Genomic DNA, 17,141 nt, shown 5'->3' with positions numbered 1-17,141 from the left:
AAATAAAGTAATTCAGCTTGTCCTTCTAAAGAATTAAATTAAATCCCATGTTTGAATCATATGAAACATTTTGGGTAAGCACTGCCACATGTTTTATCAGGTCATTGTGCTTATTAGAAACTTTATATATTGGATGTTAGCTTTTAACAAGCATGTAATGATTACATTTAAATTAGGTGTTCTTTTTTAAACACGTATTTATTTAGGCCTAAACTGACAGTGGCGGTACCACACATTCAGACACAGTAATAGACGGTGTTTTTAGTCTAATTTGGTTGTATGAGGTCTACATTGACCTTCTGTCTTGTAAGTTATAATGACTGCACAACCATTAGGGATCAAAACAGCTTCTAAATAATTTTTTGGTCCCTGTACTTGTTTCTTACTGTCTTTGAGGCTCGGGACCAGCACTCCCCACGTTACATCAAACTCGTACAAGTCTAGAAATGGAGCTGTTGGACAGAAAGACATCAACTGAGTGGTAAACATTATTGGGCAAGTTGCTACAAATTGTTTTTTAATTTAGTAGAACTTGAAATGTTTATCTGTGGGTAAACATTTCGTATTTCACAGTCAGAAACATCAAGTTATTCTTAGTATTGTATACTTGCAATGAGTAAGCTGTCCTAACGTAGTTCTTTTAAGTAAGCTTTACTTAGATTTTTTGCATTGTTTTTTGTTTTTTTTTAGTTCTGTGAACTAATTTGATTTTACAGTGCAGTTGTTCACGGGTGACTGGTGCATCTGTCATCATCAGAGACCTTAAGGCCAATTAACTGACCTGTTTTTTTTCACATTTCCCCTCTGAATGGAATTAGTTCAACCTCTACCCCTTTTAAGGGAATAATTATTTATTCTCTGTTGAATCGTTAGTGTTCTCCTTCACAAAAAAATAAACAGTCTCTAATTGTTATGGTAGTTTTCATTTTAATGGAGAGCAACAGAATATCAACCAAAATTAAAAAAAAAAAAAAGGAAAAATCACATTACATAAAATGTATAAACTGATTTGCATGTCAGGGAGTGAAAGAAGTGTTTCAATGCCCTGTAATTTTTATTGTGCCAAATCACAACAGTCTCCTCAATGTGCTTCCTTTTCCAAGATGGCGCAGCGAATGGATGCCCTGGCAGGCGTATTTTCCGTCTTGTTTTTTTGCATAATTTGTGTTTCTGGACACTTTTCTGGATATTCTTACACCAGAGAAGCGCTTCTTAACTACTGTCACATCTGCGGTGGATAAACTCCCACCACTTACTCTGATTCAGACACATGACCCTGTATTGTGGTCTATGCACCTGTTCCATTCTTGCACTGATCATCACCTGCACTCATGTATATATCAATCTGCTTAGCTCTTTTTATCTTTAAGTGTTTGTCTTATCGTATGTCTTGAACAAAGTACAGCAGCAATTTCCTAATGTTGTAAATCTGCTCAACATTTGGCAATAAAACTCTTTCTGATTCTGATTTATACTGTAAGATGAGGACTCTACAGTAATACAAAGAAACCCAAAGAATCAGATGATGCCTGTTAACAAACACTTGGTCACAGTGGAAAGGAAAAACTCAGTTTTAACAGGAAGAACCTTCAGCAGAACTAGTGCTCAGGGAGGGGCGGCCATCTGTCGCCAGATGTTCACTCTCACTTCACTTTAACATATAGAAGGAAGATGTTTGTTTGCACGATTATTTAGTGCAAACATGTATTCTGTCAGATATCTCAGACTTTTATCTGAGTTAGTGCTCAGCTAAGATTAAATAATTATTGGTGGTAATTTTTACATCCATGTAGATGAGAGTCCCCTTCTGCTTTTGGATCATCTCTCCTCATCTCATTTCCTTGATTTCTTTGCTCGTGTAACAGGTGCATTAGAAAGATTTTATCATTATTTTTCATGAATATTTATATATTTATTTTGTGTATTTGTATTTTTGTGAACTTTTGTTTGTGTGACCTTTGACTTCCCATGTGTGTCACTTCCTACTCTCCTCAGTCAGCCGAGGCCTCGCTGGGCAGAGGTGAGTTTCTGTTTCTGCTCCAGTTTACAGAACAGTTGCATGCAGTAAAGGTGCTAAAAAAAGGTTCAAACCCAGTTGGTTATATTTTTATAATATTGTTGGATGTTTTTAGTCTAAACTGTTTTTCTGTTGAGTGCAGCACTTTATTGTAATATGCTAATTTGCTGAACTTACGCTAGGTTAAGAGAACATGCAGGTGGTTTCTCATGCGGCCTGCTACTTTTCCCTCTTATAAAGGTGTGCACGTAGAAAATTTAAATGGCAGCATTAAAAAAAGATCAAATAGAAGAAAGTCTATTAATGTTAATGTTTTTATTCATCAGAGCACAAATAAAAAACACAAGTTCACCTAAAGTATTTTCTTTCAAGTCTCCAAAAACTCAAAACCTGATAAAAATGAACACTGAGCAAAACTCAAACGTCTCATTTTGTGCCGATGAACTCTGCCGTGACCACTACAGGGCGCCATCTCCGTATAACTGAGTGGACGCTGCGACTGTGGTCATCTACGTTTAAGTGGTGTTACATGGAGAGAAAGCAAGTGAAGCGCAACAGAAGCCAGTTAGAATCAGATTGACAGACTTTTAACTGACACACCAACGCTCGGCTTCATTACATCCATGAACCTCCTTTCGGGTCCTCTTTTCCTCCTGTCTGGCAGCTCGAGTCTCAATTATACCTTTAAAACCATGAGAATAAAATCAAAGTGTGAATGAGAGTTCCCGATAATCAGATTCTATAGAAAACATGGAGAATGTAGAGTATTTACTCTGAATATGTTCATTTGTTCCCTTCAATAAAAATCAATCAGTTCATCAAATAAAATCAGTCGTTGATCGACTCAGTTTGATTGACAGGACAGATGATCAGAGGTGCAGAGAATGGGTGGAGTTTGTGAATGAAGGAGCAGCCAGTAAAGGAGTGGATAAGACCTGCAGCACCTACATCATAAAAGGAGACCAGACCCTCCTCATAATCCACAAACACCCCTATCATCTCAGGACCAGACTGAAGACAGAGGGGGACTGGAGGACCAGCAAGAGCTCTGTATTCATTTCCATTTCTCAGCCACACAGTCCAGAAACCATCCTGAGGACACAGTGGGATTTTTCCCTTCCTGTTGATCGACTCTCTGGCCACTCCTAAAGTCCAGGCAGTCTTTCCTTTAACCTGAACCTCAAAGTAAAATCTGCCTGAAGAGAAACTCTGCTTTCCTAAAACATTAACACAGTAAGAAAATCTCTCTGGGTTGTCAGGAAGTTTCTTCCTCACATCACCACAGTGCACTTGTTTTTCATCATCAGACAGGATGAGTTTAGAATTTGCTGTATCCAGATCCAGAGTCACGTCCACTGCATACTGCTGGACCCTCTTCAGCTCAGCCTCAAACAGCTTCTTCTTCATGAGTTTCCTGAGCGTCTCCTCCAGCTGAGCCACAGCTCTCACCACAGTCCCCTCGTATGATGGTGGACGGACGCTCACTCCTCTCCAGTCCTTGGTGGGTGGAGCAGCTTTCATGGACGAGAAGCTTTGGAGTAGGTGGAGGTGGTCTTCAGAGCGTGACAGCTGCTCCACCTCAGATCTTCTCTTCTTCAGCTCAGAGATTTCCTGTTCCAGATCTTTGATCAGACCATCAGCGCGTTTCTCTGTTGTTTCCTGTTTGTCTTCAATCTCCTTTATGAGCTCCTTCAGGCCTCTATCGACAGACTTCTTTAGAGCAGTGAAGACCTGAACACCTTCTGCTTTCTGTCTGTCTGCATCACCTTTACTCATCTTCACTGACTCTTTGATCTGCTGAATCTTCAGTCGTCTCTTCTGGATCATCTGCTGAATTTCAGCCTCTGTCTTCTCCAGCTCTGCCTTCTTTCCTTCATATTCGTCCTTCAGAGGAACAAACTCGTGGTTCTTGTGGTCTGAAATAGAGCAGCGTGCACAGACACATGTCTGGTCAGTCTTACAGAACAGCTCCAGAGGTTTATCATGCTTCTTACACATTCTGCCCTCCAGGTTCTCCACAGCATCAATCAGCTGATGTCTTTTCAGACCTTTCTTTGTCAGATGAGGCTCCAGGTGAGTCTGACAGTAGGACTCCTGACACACCAGGCAGGACTTCAGGGCCTTCAGTCTGGTTCCAGTGCAGATGTCACAGGGAACTTCTCCTGGTTTGGCAGCTTGTTGCTCTGAGCTGCTGTAGCTGGCCTTCTGCTGAACTTCACATTTGAACTGAGCGACCACCTCAGAGATGAAGGTGTTGACCCTCAGATGAGGTCTAGTGTTGAAAGTTTCATTACACATGGGACACTGACACCTCTTATTTATGTCCCAGTACTCAGTGATGCAGTTTTTGCAGAAGTTGTGTCCACATGGTATACTGACTGGATCAGTGAACACATCCAGACAGACGGAGCACAGAAACTGATCTTCAGATCGCAGACTGCTGGCAGCAGACATGTCTGCACTCTGACGGAGAAAAAAAAAGAAACACTTTTTTTTAAATTCACAAAAAAAAGAAAAGAAAAAAGTGTCAGGTTTGTACTCTTTACATGTGTCTGTCAGCAGTTAGAGTTACTATCTATCTACTGTGATAGGATTTATATTCCTGTAAAAAGCAGAGTGATGAGCAATGACCAAAACTGCAGGTGAATATAAAAAGTGTGTAAATCTCCAAAATGACTCCATGTAGTCACCTGAGGTGACTGGCATATTATCAACCTCTGATGGTTCTTGAATAATGTGTAATGTACTTTCTGGTCCCAACAATTTAATAGCAAAATCTACAAAAGTTTAACTTATCCTTCTTAATTAAATATTTGTTTAGAGTGTTACAAACTATAAACTTTTCCTTCTCTGTGTTATATTCAGAGTATACATCCATTAGTTTATTTGATGCGTGACATACTTTTATAACATACCACTTTACAAAAAATAAATGTTTTTCCAATTAAAGCACATATTTATTTTGAAAATGACTCAGAACATTTTATTAAGGATAAAGGAAGCAGACAATAACCTTGTGTTCTTCTGTGATGTTAGTGTTGGATGAAGGGAGCAGTATCCTGTTGGCCAAGGATCAAATGCAAACACATGACACTACAGAATGAAGTGAATGTGAGCCTTTACTGGCTGATGCAAACAGGAAGAGTGGATAATAAAAGCCAGAAGAGTCAAGAAAGGAGTAATTAAAAAGAAAACACAGCATGAAACATCACAGCAACTACTTCTTCTAAATACTAAAAATGTCTTTCTTACATAAATGGAAGTAAAAGGATATTGAACGTAGTCTGTGAGCAGTTGGCAAACTTTTGCAGACAAGTCTGTGTTTTCTATGCAAACTGCAGCGAGCTCGTCAGCCTGCAGACACCAAAGCGAGGGAGCTTTTCAGTGCAGCACCAATTTCACCAGAAGACTGCCAGTGAAGGAATCCACATTCTTCCATAGTGACCAGTGGTTACCAAGAAGTCATAAGCTGATGTTGAGGCCTGTTTGACTGCAGTGTAAATGATCCACATTCCAGTGTTACACTGCATTTTTAAAATGTTGCCTCACCGCCTTCCCTGGTGGGTGATCTATCTCTACACATTTCAGAATAATTAATGAAGATATTTGTTAGTGAGGTGTGTTTACAGATTTAAGTCTTCAGCAGAAAACTGAGCTGATGGTCGCTCACATCAGCTGATTAATTCATGTGGCTGTAGGATGAGCTCTTTGGAGGTCCTGCTGAACTCCTTTATTTGCAGCCGTCCCTCCTTCACCTGCACAAACACCCTGATTAGAGTCAAGCAGCTCAGTGTTCTTCTGTCTGCTGGATTTCTGCCCCCTGCTGGCCTGGAGACAGATGACAACAGAGAGATCAGAGTGACAGCATCACAGGCAGAGGGCTTCATTCTCAGATACAAACACGTATTCAGTACCTGACAGTAGAAATAAAGGGCAGTGATCACCAGCAGCAGAGTCAGCGGTAGGATGAGCATTGTGATGAGAACTGTGAAATCTGTTGGAGCTGATAAAAACACATTCATCTTTGTATTAAAGTGAAAATAGTAGGATAAAAAGGGAGAAACAAGAACGTAATACTGTGGTAATTTCTAAGTTATTACCATTCAATTAATGCTGGTAGTTTCTTCTTGATGCATTCTCAATCATCCAGGAAAGTAAATCTCCAAAAAGTTGATTCTGTTCATCTGGACGTAGCGTTTTATGGGAGAAACGTTTCGTCACTCATCCAAGTGACTTCTTTAGTTACTTCAGTTCAGTTTGTACATGGAAGAAGTGGAAAAGAGGGCTTTGCTATCCTACCCTGGAACACCACCAAGCCATTGGTTCAGATATGTGGATGACACCTGGGTGTAAATCAAATCTCAGGACATACCACAATTCACTGATCACATTAACTCGGTGGACCGACAAATCAAATTCACCATAGAGGATATGAAAGTGGCAGGTTAGCCTTCTTAGACTGTGAGATTTCCATCAGTAATGAGGGACATCTAAAAGCTGACGTGTACCGTAAACCTACACATACGGATCAGTATCTAAGGTTTGACTCTCATCATCCACTGGAGCACAAACTGGGTGTCATCAGGACGCTACAACACAGAGCGAACACCATCCCCACTGACACAGCGACCAGGGAGGCAGAAGAACGGCACATCAAGAAGGCCCCTTAGTAAATGTGGTTATCCCAGCTGGACTTTTGTCAAAGCTGGAAAGGCACCTAAAGAAAGCTCCAGCCGATCCAGGAGAGAAGGACAACTGCTGCCCAAGTGAAAACCTGTAGTGATCCCATATGTGTCAGGAGTATCGGAACAGTTGAGACACATGTTTTCTAAACACCGGGTCTCTGTGGCTTTTAAACCCCAAAACACGCTGCACCAAAAACTGGTCCACCCCAAGGATCGGGTCCCCCAAACAGAGTAACATAGTGCACGCTGCTAAGTTCCAGGAGGATTGCCATGAACATCGGGGAAACCAAACAACCTCTGGCGAAGCGGATGGCACAACACAGAAGAGCCACCTCGTCAGGCCAGGACTCTGCAGTCTATTCACACCTACAGGCCAGTGGATACTCTTTCAATTATGAGGATGTACACATCTTGGACAGGGAGGAACGCTGGTTTGAGCGCAGAGTCGAGGAGGCCATTCACGTGAAATGGGAAAGACCATCTCTGAATCAAGGAGGGGGCCCAAGGGTACATCTTTCGCCATCTTACAATGCTGTGATTGCAGCCATTCCCCAACTCTCTGTGAATGGTACTCATGGCCATTGATCAGTGGTCTTTGGTCAGTGGTTGTTGATCAATGGTCATGAGAATTTGCATAATTAAGATTAAGGAACTCTCCTCCCAGCCCATTGTTCCTTCAGTGGGCTGGTTTCAGTCATTATGCAAATGTACTGTTTATAAGATTGGGGAAACCTGCAGTCAGCTGAGACTGAAGAAGTCACTTGACGAAACGTTTCTCCCACAAAACACTACGTCCAGATGAACAGAATCAACTTTTTGGAGAGGCTGGTAATTTCTGTGTAATAAGCAGAGCTTATTACAGAGCTGCAAAATGCTGAACTGCCTGTTTTTTTTTTATTAATAACATATATGTGATTATTATGTGTCACAGATTTAAGCCCTATGGGGCTTAAATCTGTGACTCTCCACCATTTAAACTTAGAACTCAATAAGCTTCTCAGACGAGATGTAAAACATCTTCAGGAAACTTAAAAAAGTCCAGACGCTTTTATTTCCAAGCTCCTTAGATTTTGCAGCTCTGGTTCCTCATTATTAAACAGAAGCTACCACTAGTAATTGAGTAGTAATAACTTGGTAATAACTTGAGTGGTAATAACTTTATTATGTGGTAATAAATTACCACATTACATTCTTGGATTTAATTATATTCTGCTGAAATAAAAACATTTAGTTGGAAAAATAATTAGCATATAACAAACCACAGTTTCTACGGGCTTAAAAAGAATTCAAACCGACAGATGTCACTGAAACATCGATTTTATCTGGCTAATGTGGATTCAGGTCATAAACAGTATCATCAAAAACTCTGACAGCAAACTCAGAAATTCCAGCTTCCGACTTCAACTGGAATGTAACATATCCTTCAGGAAGCCAGGTGACCTGATTCTTTGGGTCATCAACTCATTCAGCTTTCAAAGCTGTAAACATCTGAGAGTCTCTGCTTCAGCTTACCTGACACAGTGACAGACAGCAGGCGGCTCTCAGAGGAGAAGTTATGAGCGATAGCATAGACGTGATAAACACAGCTGTAGTTTCCTTGGTGGGCGAGCTTTGCAGCAGGAAACAGGAAATAAGCAGAGTGATTGACAGCTGGTTGGGTGTAGTTGTATGCTGTGTTGGAGGAGGTGAAGGTGAGCTGGAAGAAGCCTCCTGGGTACTGTGGCTGGATGGAGCAGCTGATGGTGAAGTTAGAGCCCCTTGATACCCGAAGCTCCTGCTGCTGGGCTTTGGAAACCCCGTTCATGGAGGACACAGAGATGACTGGCTGAACCAGGAAGTCTGTAAACACAGAAAATCTTCTGAATCTGAGGTGAAAGAGAGAGGCTTGATTCATTCATGAGAGGTGGAATGGTGGAGCATTTTGGTGTTAGCAATATTTAAAATGGTGAAATACCACAAGCTTGTTAATGCTACAATCCAAAATAAATCCAAATTTGTGTGTCCACTTCTTATTTTTAAAGTCATTAAAGATATATGCTGTGCAAACACTCCACCCTGGAAACAGAACAGCTCGAATAACTGATTGAAAGCTCCAAATGATCCTGACACTCACACCATGATGAGTGGATTTTGAACACGACTGTAGTTTCTGATGGTTGAATTGTACACCAGTGTAATTAAGTTACACTGTTAGGCTGATATAAACAAGTTTTATGTTCTTGTACAGACAGAAGGAATTCACAGTAATGGTTTAGAGAATCGTCTTTGAACTGTTACAGGCTGGGTTTCCTTGTTTGTATTTCTGATAAAATACTACTTATTATTAATCTATTGCTCTCTTTCACAGCATGTCTTTTGTCCTGTCTTTCTTCTCTCACCCTAACCAGTGGCGACAGATGGCCGCCCCTCCCTGAGCCTGGCTCTGCTGGAGGTTTCTTCCTGTTAAAAGGGTAGTTTTTCCTTCCCACTGTAATCAAAGCGCTTGCTCATAGGGGGTCATATGATTGTTGGGTTTCTTTCTGTATGTGTTACTGTAGGGTCTACCTTCCAAAACGACGCACCTTGAAGTGGCTGCTGTTGTGATTTGTTGTTGTATAAATAAAACTTAAATTTAAAGGAATGGTAAAATGACAGCAACATGGTGGCACAGTAGTTAGCACTGTTGCCTCACAGCAAGAAGTCCCTGAGTTAAATTCTGCCATCGGACCTCGGTCTTTTTGTCTGTCTGCCTGCTCTGCCCATTTGTGCGTGGGTTCCCTTCAGGTACTCTGGCTACCTCTCACAGTCCAAAGACATGGAGTCAGTGGGGTTAGCTTGATTGGTAACTCTAAATTGCCCATAGGTGTGAGTGTGAATGGTTGCTTGTCTCTTTGTGTTAGCCCTGCAATAGACTGGCGACCTGTCCAGGGTGTACCCTGCCTATTGCAAAAAGACAGCTGAGATAGACTAAAGCCCCCTTGCAGCCCTGACAAGGATAAGAGAATGGAATGCATTTCTTTTAATAGCTAACTGAGATTTCTGCAGAGATCTTGCATCTGTTTCTAAAAACTGTTTTGATTGCCGGTCTCTCACCTCTGACATTTGGGGCAGCTTTGAACTCCAATTATTTCTGATGGAACTCTATTCTCCTGTGCTGGGTGCACTTGTTTATCACCATTCCAAGTTTAACAAGGATTTCATTTCAAGACTTTTCTGTCTTTTTATCTGGGATCTTACCAAGATTTGATAGCATTCTAATTCTTGGGGTTTTTTATATTCACGTTTGCTGCTACCAAAAATGTCTTGTGAAAGATTTCCCTTATCTTATTGACTCTTGTAATGTTGTTCAATCAGTCAGGGATCCCACCCATGACCATAGACATACTTTGGATTTAGTTTTATCCTGTGGTCTGCAGCTCCGCGATATTGACATTTGCAAGCTCAACTTTTCTGGTCAGATGCCTGTTATAATCCAAATTTCTGCACCATGTCCCCGAGTTAAACCTCTTTTACCTGCGTGCAAATTCTGCATCATCCCTCCTGCTACTGCTGGATGTTTTTCTGCTGTTTATCAGAATATTGGTGCACTTCCCTTGGACAATTACTCCCTTAAGCTCAGCGCTGATCATCTGCTCACTTTGTTCAGCATGTTCTTGATGCTGTTCCTCCTTTTAAATCTAAGTACATTAGACCTAAAACAAATCCCTGGTTAAGCAATATCACTCTCAGAAGGACCTCCAGAAAAGTGGAAGGAAAATGGCAAAAAGATCAAAACTACAAAAACGAAGTATTAAGTATCAGACATCATCTCTAATAATTGTTACAGGCCCTGTGTCCAGTGTGAAGGTTACTTCAGCCACCTGTGGAAGCTTTTTACAGTTTTTTGTTGATAAGGTTGCTACTACCAGGTCTAACTTTGCTTATAAATAAATGGATTGATTGATTGATTGATAATTAGCTAAGACAGCTGGGTCATTTTCTCTAATGGTTACATTTTTACTTGAAAAGAAATGTATTAAGTCATTTCTTGGTACGCATAAGGCATTCAAATGAATTAAAACTCTGTCTGGGTCTTTGATTGAATACTAAGCTGGAGTTGAGGGTTGCTACCACACCCCCCGCCTGTGCTAAAGGATTCTGACAATGGTATAACTCCATCAAAGCTCTGTACTACTTACTTATTAAAAACAGAGGTTAGGACTTTTTAAACAGAAAGAGCTGATCCAGATGTGCTGTACTGGAGTGCCGGTTCTGCACATCAATAACAGAAAGATCTTTTCTTTATACTAGACTAGCATTTGATTGAGCTAACATATGAAAGCATGGCACTCTCGTGATGCACCCACACAAAAAAGATACAACTCAAGTGAGCATGTGCAATTGGTGCGAACCAGAACAGGTGTGATCAGTGTGGTCCAGTATCACATAGAGCTACAACAGGACCAAGGTATGTTTTAGTTCCTGCTGTCAGTTCAGGTTCTCCTCCCTCCTCTCCTGTTCCCTGTTCCCAAACAACCTGTTAACTAGTTTAATTATCCTACAGCCTTTGTGTCTGTACTTGTCTATGAACTTTGAAAGCTGTTAGGCTGAAGGAGTCCTTCAGGCTGGTTGGACATTGGTTTAGAGGATTTCTTAAGTTCTGCCATGTTGTGACTGCTGGAGACAGTCTGTTGCTAATCTTGCTGCTATCTTTCACAGCTTCATAAATCTCTGTCATATATGAAGTCATGGATGATATCATCAGTATGATTACCTGAACAGGTTAGTTTCAGGATTTGGTAAGAAGAATCTGTCGTTGCACAACCCCTCAAAGGAGATGTGGATAGAACACACTCAGGTGTAATCAACCATGCAGATGTGCGTGAGGAGCGTCGCTTTTCTATAGAAACAGCTGAGCCACAGTCCAGATGTTCACAGAAAACAGCTGCTTCTTTCAGGGTCCAGGAATCATGAGAGCCACACAATGGTCTCCATCCTGCCAGATGTTTTAACTCCAGTGTACCTGCACAGCGACTGGGTCCTCCTACCAGCCTGACATCATTATCTGAACAGAAAGCAGAGAGGAGCAGAGAGTCATCAGTAAAAGAATAAAGTGAGTTTGACCAGATCAAAGCTGCAGCTCCTCTTCTACCTGAGCAGGTGAGTCCAACAGCTTTGCCAGGTGAGCAGCTGTTTCTAGCTGAGCCTGAGCTTCTACAGTCCAGGAGAGCAGACTCATGGCCTCCACACTGGAACTCTTTGCTCCACACTGAAGCCTCCACTGCTTCATAGAGCGCCCCCTGGAGGACCGAAGGAGGCCCACAGCCGAGCTGCCTACAGACCACCTCTGCATCCTGCTGGTCAAAGTCATGTTCACACACTGAGGACCAGCTCTGGTTAGACTTCACCTCCAATCTGCCTGAACACAGACTGGAACCATTCAGCAGCCTGACAGAGTCTGGAGACATCAGAGAAGATCAAACAGAGAGATCAGAGACAGCAGACACACAAGAAAAAGATGGCAGCAAACAACTATTCACTGACTCAACCTCAGCACAACTCAACATGACTTCATCATTAATGATAATAATAATAATAATGGATTGCATTTATATAGCACTTTTCTAGACACTCAAAGCACTTTACAATTCCATTATTCATTCACTCTCACATTCACACACTGGTGAAGGCAAGCTACAGTTGTAGTCACAGGTGCCCTGGAGCAGACTGACAGAAGCGAGGCTGCCATATCGCGCCATCAGCCAAAACCAGTAGGCAGTAGGGTGAAGTGTCTTGCCCAAGGACACAACAACCAGTACAGACAGAGCTGGGGATCAAACCGACAACCTTCCGGTTACAAGAGAAGCTTCCCAACCCCCTGAACCACGGTCACCCCCATTAACAACAGAACACATCTTTATAACAGCACACACTGGAGACATGTTAGCATAACAGTTAGATTTCATAATAAAACAGCTGTAGTTGCAGGCCCAGCCTACTGGTTCCCTTTGTGGATGTGTAGTATTGTCCCTTTTTCTTGTGGAACCAGTAAAATTGGTGCAGCTGATGCAGGGACATAACATGGCCAGAGAGACAAATTTGTTGACATATTATATTTTATGTTTCTTTATTTTCCTTTTGGTGGTGATGTTGTATTGTCTGTGTAAATGCTCATTTGATGGTTTTATTCCCAATTCTCCTTCCTATCTTTGTCTTGCCTTGAATATTGTTCTATGAACCCAGTACCCAAAAAGAGACGGTCTGAATCTCTCATCTTCTGAGTAGGCAGTGCACAGCTAGAATAGAGCCAGGGGGTGATGGGACTCGTACTGTTCCAACTCCTTCTATCTTCCATTTTTATTCAATTCTATTTTTTTAAGTGCCAAAAAAAGTGCCACTCCCACCCACACTACCAACCAGGATCCACAAGGAGTAGTGGAGTCTGCCACGATGACAATATCTTGAACATCAAAACTTTTCTTGTTCTTTGACCACCACTGTCATTCCTGCAACAATGCTACAGTACACAGTTTTCTGCCTTCTACCTCACACAAAAGGGTTTGTAATCATTTATCATCCACTCTTTGTGCTCCCACAGTATCCTAATTACTTATGAATGTGACGTAGAATGAAAGTAGAGACATGAGGAATCACTGGATGTTTCATATCATCAAGCTAATTAATTAAGCCTTTCCCCAACTCTGAAAAATTAATTCTCGATTACTAGACCAAGCTTATAGAGACGAATGCTTTCCTTTCCTCCCATTCTGTATTTCAAACCAGATATTTCATCACCAAACCTTTTTAATAGTTAATGATGGCACGCCTTGCATCTTGTGTATCAAAGGATAAACACCAGCCATCCAACGTCGCCTGAAAGCTTTTAATATATTTTTCAAAAGTATTTGTTGATATATTTAGGCCACTTCATGGCCCAACATATCCTGGACTTCATAGCGCGGCAGTGGGTGTGGATAATTTTGCGGAAAAAACGGCAGACAGCTGAAACGGAGCGGCCGAAGAGTAAACTTTCAAAATTTTATTTATGTGCGAATGTTAAATAACGAAGAACATTAAAACATTACTGTTGGCCACATGTCGGCAAAGTTATGTGACATTAGTGATGTTTGTACTTTCTGTGTTAACTTGGTTTTAAAGCCTTTAAAATATACGCCGTTCAATAGTTGGCCTTAATCTTACAGAGAATCTGATGATTTCATGGATAATTAAAGTCAGTCATATATCCACAAACACAACAGGCTGAAAGTCAGTGATGCTGCTCGGTTTGCAGTCCTGAATATCACGGCACAAGCAGGATTCACTGCACTGTTAATGTTAGCTATGTTATATTGCTGCCTCTGTTCGGTGGTGTCGAGCCAAACGGACTTTAACGTGTGTTTGAACGAGCTGACGGTTCACTCGTTAAGCTGAAAGAAAGATGCTTTAATCACAGGAGTCACACATGTGTCCACTGTACCATCTGGGAACTCTTCTTGTTTAGCACTCGTAATAACACAAACACTAAATCCTCCTGTTTGTAGCAGTGTGTACACCTGAGACTGTCACCTGTCTGTCTGTCCTGCACTCACTCTCTTTTTCTTTCTCTCTGATTGTGTAATAAAAGTATGAACATGTGTTTATAAGTCACACTTGTGTTTGAATCCTGCAGCTTATCACACATTTGATTTCCATGTGTGACAACTGCAAGTGTCCAGAGTGAGGACAGACTGAGGGACCCACTGCTGCACATCTGTGAGGTTTTGCACCCCTGATGATCCACCAGGACAAACTCAGCAGTGTGTGAGGAAGAGGAGGAGGAAGAGCCAGCAGCAGCTGATAGATGGAGAGAATAGACAGACTGTTCCCTGTTTGTGAAGGACTGCTGGAAAAGTTTAAAATAACTAATTGTCTGTCCTGAATCAGTCTTATTAGGTAATATTCAAATAATTGTATCATTCCAGTGTTTTCAGTGTGGGAGAAAGTACTCAGGGCCTTCAAGTTACACACTATGAAAGGCAGCAACAAGTTTAATGTTCAGAAACCTAAAGTATGTATCAGCAGCAGAATGGAGCTAAAAATAAATGTTTGTTCCAGTTCTATGAAGCTTTGAGTATTTTGGATTAGTAGCACTGCTGTGTTTGTTGCATCATATTGCTGTAATTGTTTATATGCTTTATATATTCTGAGGTAAGTTGATCTATAGTGTTACATAATATTCTATAAGGATGTTATGTGTTTGTATACTTTCTGCCCAGTTTGACCCATTTAGCAGAAGTCAGCCTGTTTAAGGCTCTGATATCTATTCTGTATGACTTAAAGCAGTTATGACAGGGTCTGATTTTCTCACCCAATAAAGGAATATTAAAAGAAAAATATTTGTCTCTGATATATAATACATCTATATATACACTGTAACAGACACTTCTCTTTGAGTGAAGATTTAAGGTGATAGGAAATATAAATAAATGCAACTTGAATCTTTACTGAAGCTCAGTATTTGACACAGAGTTCAAGCTCACTGTTGTAATAACTAATAATAATTTATATAATAACTTTTTTTTTCCTTTTTTTTGCCTGTCCCGTTTGGCTCCTTTGCCATCAGAATTATTGTCTAAAGGTGGAGAAAGATGCCCAACGGATTTACTTTACCAAATTGACCATCCCAGCCTTGCCATAATGGTCCATTTGATTCACCTTTTATTGTTTATTTTATTTTCACTTGCTGAATACGGGACAGACTTGACTGGGGGAAAGAAAGAGGGAATTTATATATTTATATAATAACTTTAAAATTGGCCATATTATATTTACATTACCAAAGTGAGATGATGTCATGATCCTGGGTCTGTTGACCCAGCGTTTTGAGTATTAGTTTATGTAAGCCCTTCAGGTTTCCTAAGTTCATTTGTTATCATGCCTAGGTGTTTCTAGTTCTTATTATTTCCCCCTCGTGTTTCCAACTATGTTAAGTCTCCCCTGCTCTTCATGTGTTTCATGTCTGTGTCTTACGTTGTCAAGTTCGGGTTGTCATGTCTACGTCTCATTATGTTTCCTGTTTTATTGTGAAGAGGTCTGGTGTTTCTGTGTTCATCGTGTTCAGTTTTACTCTCCCACCGTGACGTCGTTATGTTCATGTGTCAGCTGTTTCTCCATGTGTTGCCACTTTCCTCATTATCCTCCTGTGTCTATTTAGTGTGTGTGCTTTCAGTCATTCTTTGTCAGGTCGTCTGCTCATCCATGTCTCATCTCCAGGTATCTCTGTCAGTTCACTGTGGTTAAGGTTTTTCATGTTTTGTTATTAGTTCACCCAGTTTAGGTTATTGTTTTAGTTTTCATCGATGCCCTATTATTTTGTACCCTCGTTGCTAGCCTCAATAAATGGCTTGTTTTGTTAATCCACACCATGTTTTGGTCTGCGTTTGAGTCCTCCTCTGCAACACATACGGTCTGCCCCAGCCAGACCGTGACAGATGACTTTAGTCTCATGAACAACATTAGCTAATTGTTATTAACTAGCTAATCTTAAATGACTGTTCAGTACAGAAATGAAGCCCAACAATTACGTTTTTACAGTCCTGTGGTCTCAGCCTCAGATACTCAAAAAAATCTATCAGAGCTCATGTAAAAACAAACAAACAAATGAACAAAAGATTTTCTCCTTCATTTCTGTCAAACAAAGCTGTATGAAAAATTTCCAGCTGTTAGTATCATGGTTGCTAGGCAACCTGGGCAGCGCGACGGAGGCTAGACCGTCCCATTTCACAATCCTACAACCCTCGCACTTCTGGCCTTAGCGGTGTTTGAGTACGCGGCCCTTGTGGACTGTTAAGGCTGCGTACTTAAAGGCTGCAGACCCTGAATTGGGATACAGCCCTACAGCTCATCAGGCTAGTCGGGGGAGCAACGCTTGCACTGCCGGTGTTCTGGGAATCCATCCTACCTGAAAAAACATCCTAGCCAATGTTTCTGCGCAGACGTGGCGCATTCGCACAAAACCAACGCCAAATTGACTTCTTTTTCTCTCACCCATCCGGAATACTTGTTAAGGTTATGGTTTAAAGTTTAGAGTAGGATGGTTTCTCAGAACAGGCTCCTCAACGCAGCCGGATTCCCAGTCTTTCCAACAGCCAGCTGTGGTGAGTAAAAAGGACATCGGTTTTGTCACTGAACTGTGAGACAGCTAATGCTGCTGCCCCGGCCTGTAGCTCAGTTCGCTGTAGCTCAGCCGGCAACTCGGCCGTCTCTATCCTCTGCTGAACACTCGGGGGAGTTTAGTCTGCCAGCAGAGGATTGCGGAACGCTACCAGGGCTGGAATGGACTGACTGCTCTGCACAGCCCCAGCCGCTGCTTCATAAGCCTACTTCACCTACATCACTTCACCTACCTGTTGGTGCTGCAAATCCACCCAATCTAGCACCTGCAGCCGCCACACCACCATCACCATCGGCTCTACCACCTGCAGCTGCAGCGCCCGAGCAGG

The 17,141-nt window shown here is 41.5% G+C and overlaps 2 protein-coding genes across 5 annotated transcripts in view; both read right to left on the bottom strand.

Annotated features, from left to right (window-relative positions):
- Positions 1–2,317: 2,317 nt before the first annotated feature.
- LOC309712234 (E3 ubiquitin-protein ligase TRIM21-like) overlaps positions 2,318–17,141 on the bottom strand; it is a 53,585-nt gene continuing 38,761 nt past the window's right edge. The window contains exons 1-3 of one of the 2 annotated variants that reach the window (XM_082542896.1): positions 5,270–5,382; positions 5,031–5,076; positions 2,318–4,480 (exon numbers count right to left, since the gene is read on the bottom strand). In XM_082542896.1, the coding sequence (XP_082399022.1) occupies positions 2,846–4,480; positions 5,031–5,076; positions 5,270–5,271 (1,683 nt within the window). In that variant the 5' untranslated portion in view covers positions 5,272–5,382 and the 3' untranslated portion in view covers positions 2,318–2,845. Of the gene's footprint in view, positions 4,481–5,030; positions 5,077–5,269; positions 5,383–17,141 lie in introns of those variants that run through there. The other variant, XM_082542897.1, reaches the window with a different exon arrangement.
- Positions 4,951–17,141, bottom strand: part of LOC309712217 (scavenger receptor cysteine-rich type 1 protein M130-like) — a 66,539-nt gene continuing 54,348 nt past the window's right edge. For 2 of the 3 annotated variants that reach the window (XM_082542860.1, XM_082542861.1), the window contains exons 15-19: positions 11,813–12,118; positions 11,435–11,725; positions 8,215–8,541; positions 5,932–6,020; positions 4,951–5,845 (exon numbers count right to left, since the gene is read on the bottom strand). In XM_082542860.1, the coding sequence (XP_082398986.1) occupies positions 5,702–5,845; positions 5,932–6,020; positions 8,215–8,541; positions 11,435–11,725; positions 11,813–12,118 (1,157 nt within the window). In that variant the 3' untranslated portion in view covers positions 4,951–5,701. The remainder of the gene's footprint in view (positions 5,846–5,931; positions 6,021–8,214; positions 8,542–11,434; positions 11,726–11,812; positions 12,119–17,141) is intronic. The other variant, XM_082542862.1, reaches the window with a different exon arrangement.

The sequence above is a fragment of the Aulonocara stuartgranti genome (assembly GCF_965226115.1).
Source record: "Aulonocara stuartgranti genome assembly, chromosome: 7".
In the NCBI taxonomy this organism is placed as follows: Eukaryota; Metazoa; Chordata; class Actinopteri; order Cichliformes; family Cichlidae; genus Aulonocara; species Aulonocara stuartgranti.
The sequence above is the reverse complement of the archived record's forward strand: the minus strand, read 5'-3'. Positions and strand labels throughout refer to the sequence as shown.